General features: G+C 42.2%; 1 protein-coding gene across 2 annotated transcripts in view; it reads right to left on the minus strand.

The window, feature by feature from the left end:
• Positions 1-2,499, minus strand: part of vps35l (VPS35 endosomal protein sorting factor like) — a 56,408-nt gene that overhangs the window by 7,132 nt on the left and 46,777 nt on the right. For both annotated transcript variants that reach the window (XM_014027506.1, XM_014027505.1), the window contains exons 25-27: positions 2,182-2,296; positions 1,639-1,778; positions 1,393-1,558 (exon numbers count right to left, since the gene is read on the minus strand). In XM_014027506.1, the coding sequence (XP_013882960.1) occupies positions 1,393-1,558; positions 1,639-1,778; positions 2,182-2,296 (421 nt within the window). The remainder of the gene's footprint in view (positions 1-1,392; positions 1,559-1,638; positions 1,779-2,181; positions 2,297-2,499) is intronic.

The following is a 2,499-nucleotide window of genomic DNA, read 5'->3' on the forward strand; positions in this document are numbered from 1 at the left end:
ATATTTATGTTTGTGGTTGTAATGTGACAAAATATGGAAAAGTTCAAGGGGTATGAATACTTTTGCAAACCACTGTATTACAGTGGGTTGCAGAAGTATTCACATTCTGCTTCTGTTGCCTATGATTCAATACCACACTAATACTGGAGTGCTTCAAAGTCTACATCATCAACAGGACACCAAGAGCCTTCAGTGAGGTGTAGGAGACAACTCTACAGGCCGACTGCAGGCAGTAACAGGTCATGGCTATGGATACTAATTTCAAAGTGGAGCAATCATCAGTCATCTACTCTACGTGGATGACATCAAGCTGTTCACTGAAAATGAAAGAGACATCAACTCACTGATCCACCTCATCAGGATTTACAGCAAGGACACTGGACTGTTAGTCAAACAGTATCAGGCAGTGTCTGTTATCACACACCCAGCAGGTGGAATACCCTGGACAAAGGAGGACATAGAAGCCACTGACATTCAGACTCAAATGCTCCTCACAATGTCTGGAGGGTTTCACCTCAAATCCAGCAGCCTGAGAGAGAGGACAGAAGCAGACGACTAGTGAGCATCATAGTCACTGCACAGGATGAGACAACTAGGATCCTGGAGCACATCAGGAAGAACGTCTCCAATGATGAACTGATGAGTGTCTCAGGCAGCAGAAACACAATGTGGAAGCTGAGGAACAAGCAGAACCATCTAGAAAGAAATGTACCCCCTGCAGATAATATCAACAGATCCTACTAGTGGCTACAGAGGACTGGACTGGAGGACAGTCCTGAGGCACAAATCATGGCAGCAAAACAACAAAAACTGGCCACATCATCCAGCCAACAGGTGGATCTGTCCTGCTCATCAAGGAGTCTCCCACAGTCAAACATCAGGAAGGAAGAGCAAAACCAGGGTTAATTTAAACCTGAACCAGAACTAAACTATAGACCAGTAATTGTTAATTTTACTAGTTAGGTTTAGAGGTATGGTGTGAGTTAAGTTTTGGTTCAGGTTAGAGTTAACTATAGACCAGTAATGGTTAGTTTTACTAGTTAGGTTTAGAGGTATGGTGTGAGTTAAGTTTTGGTTCAGGTTAGAGTTAACTATAGACCAGTAATGGTAAATTTTACTAGTTAGGTTTAGAGGTATAGTGTGAGTTATGTTCTGGTTCAGGTTAGAGTTAACTATAGACCAGTAATGGTTAATTTTAGGGAAAATGTCTGGGTTAGGAATAAATACAGTTACAAAATGAATGGAAGTCAATACAATGTCCTCAGTTTTATGAAAGTACAAAGATGTGTGTGTGTGGGCCCCAGTAGGATATAAAAACAATTTGGTGTGTGTGTGTGTGTGTGTGTGTGTGTGTGTGTGTGTGTGTGTGTGTGTGTGTGTGTGTGTCGTTACTGTTGGGGATGGAATAGAGATAGGTCTCCTGGCTCATGGCAGCCAACAGGGGCAGAGCACTGATGTACACATGCACTTTAGCATCACTGTTGTCCTCCCAGGTGTAGTCCTGAACCATGTTGAGCAGACCACGAACCAAGTAGAGCACCCCGTGCTCTGGATGGTCCTGTAGACACAGGGGACACGTCATCAGAGAGGGAACCAGAACCTCTGGTGTTTCCCTTATGAAAGGACGAACAGCATTACCGGGACAACCAGCAGCGTGGCCAAGAAGTTATTGATAAAGTCCAGCAGGAAGTTCTCAGAGGAACGAAGTTTCCCCTCCACGTTGATGGAGCGAGGAACCTCAGGGAGAATACTGACCGCTGCCTTCAGGAAGGCATCGGCTGGAAGACCGTCACAAAACATGGAGTCAAAAAGAATAGAAAAACATCTTAACACAACAGCAAGAAGAAACGTGTTCCACCTTTCATGTCCCAGTTTTACACTAGAATTATTTTCAATAAGAGAGCAAGTGAAACTGAAAATATGTCAGATGTACAGTGTGTTGGTAATGTTTTCAGCTACTACTACACCAGATTTTAGGTCAGACTCCAGATAAACTGACTCATACTTGTTTGTGTGTTTTCTTCAATTAGTTGACGGAGCATCCACTTTGTACAGGGTTGTCTCCAAAAGTTAATGAGGTGTATGTATATCTAGTGATATACATTAAGCAACATAAGAAAAGAAGAAAAAGTTTAAAAGAGGTGAAGAACAGATAAAAAAAAAAACCAATCAGCTGCTGACCCTGAGAAAGACACTGGTTGGCCAGCGCAGCCTGACCAGACAGCAGGTAGAGGCTGAGTCGACTGAAGATGCTGCTGAGAGACGGGATGGTGATGAAACTGTAGGCAGCACAAGCCTGGAGGAGAAACACACATGTAGGTCCATCAGCTGACAGTGTTAGCTGTATAATATATATACTAAAAGACAAACTGTATAATATATACACTACAAGACAAACTGTATAATACTACAAGACAAACTGTATAATATACTGTATATACTACAAGACAAACTGTATTAAATACATACTACAAGACAAACTGTACAATATATATACTA

The sequence above is a fragment of the Austrofundulus limnaeus genome, unplaced genomic scaffold (genome assembly GCF_001266775.1).
Source record: "Austrofundulus limnaeus strain Quisiro unplaced genomic scaffold, Austrofundulus_limnaeus-1.0 Scaffold656, whole genome shotgun sequence".
Classification (NCBI taxonomy): domain Eukaryota; kingdom Metazoa; phylum Chordata; class Actinopteri; order Cyprinodontiformes; family Rivulidae; genus Austrofundulus; species Austrofundulus limnaeus.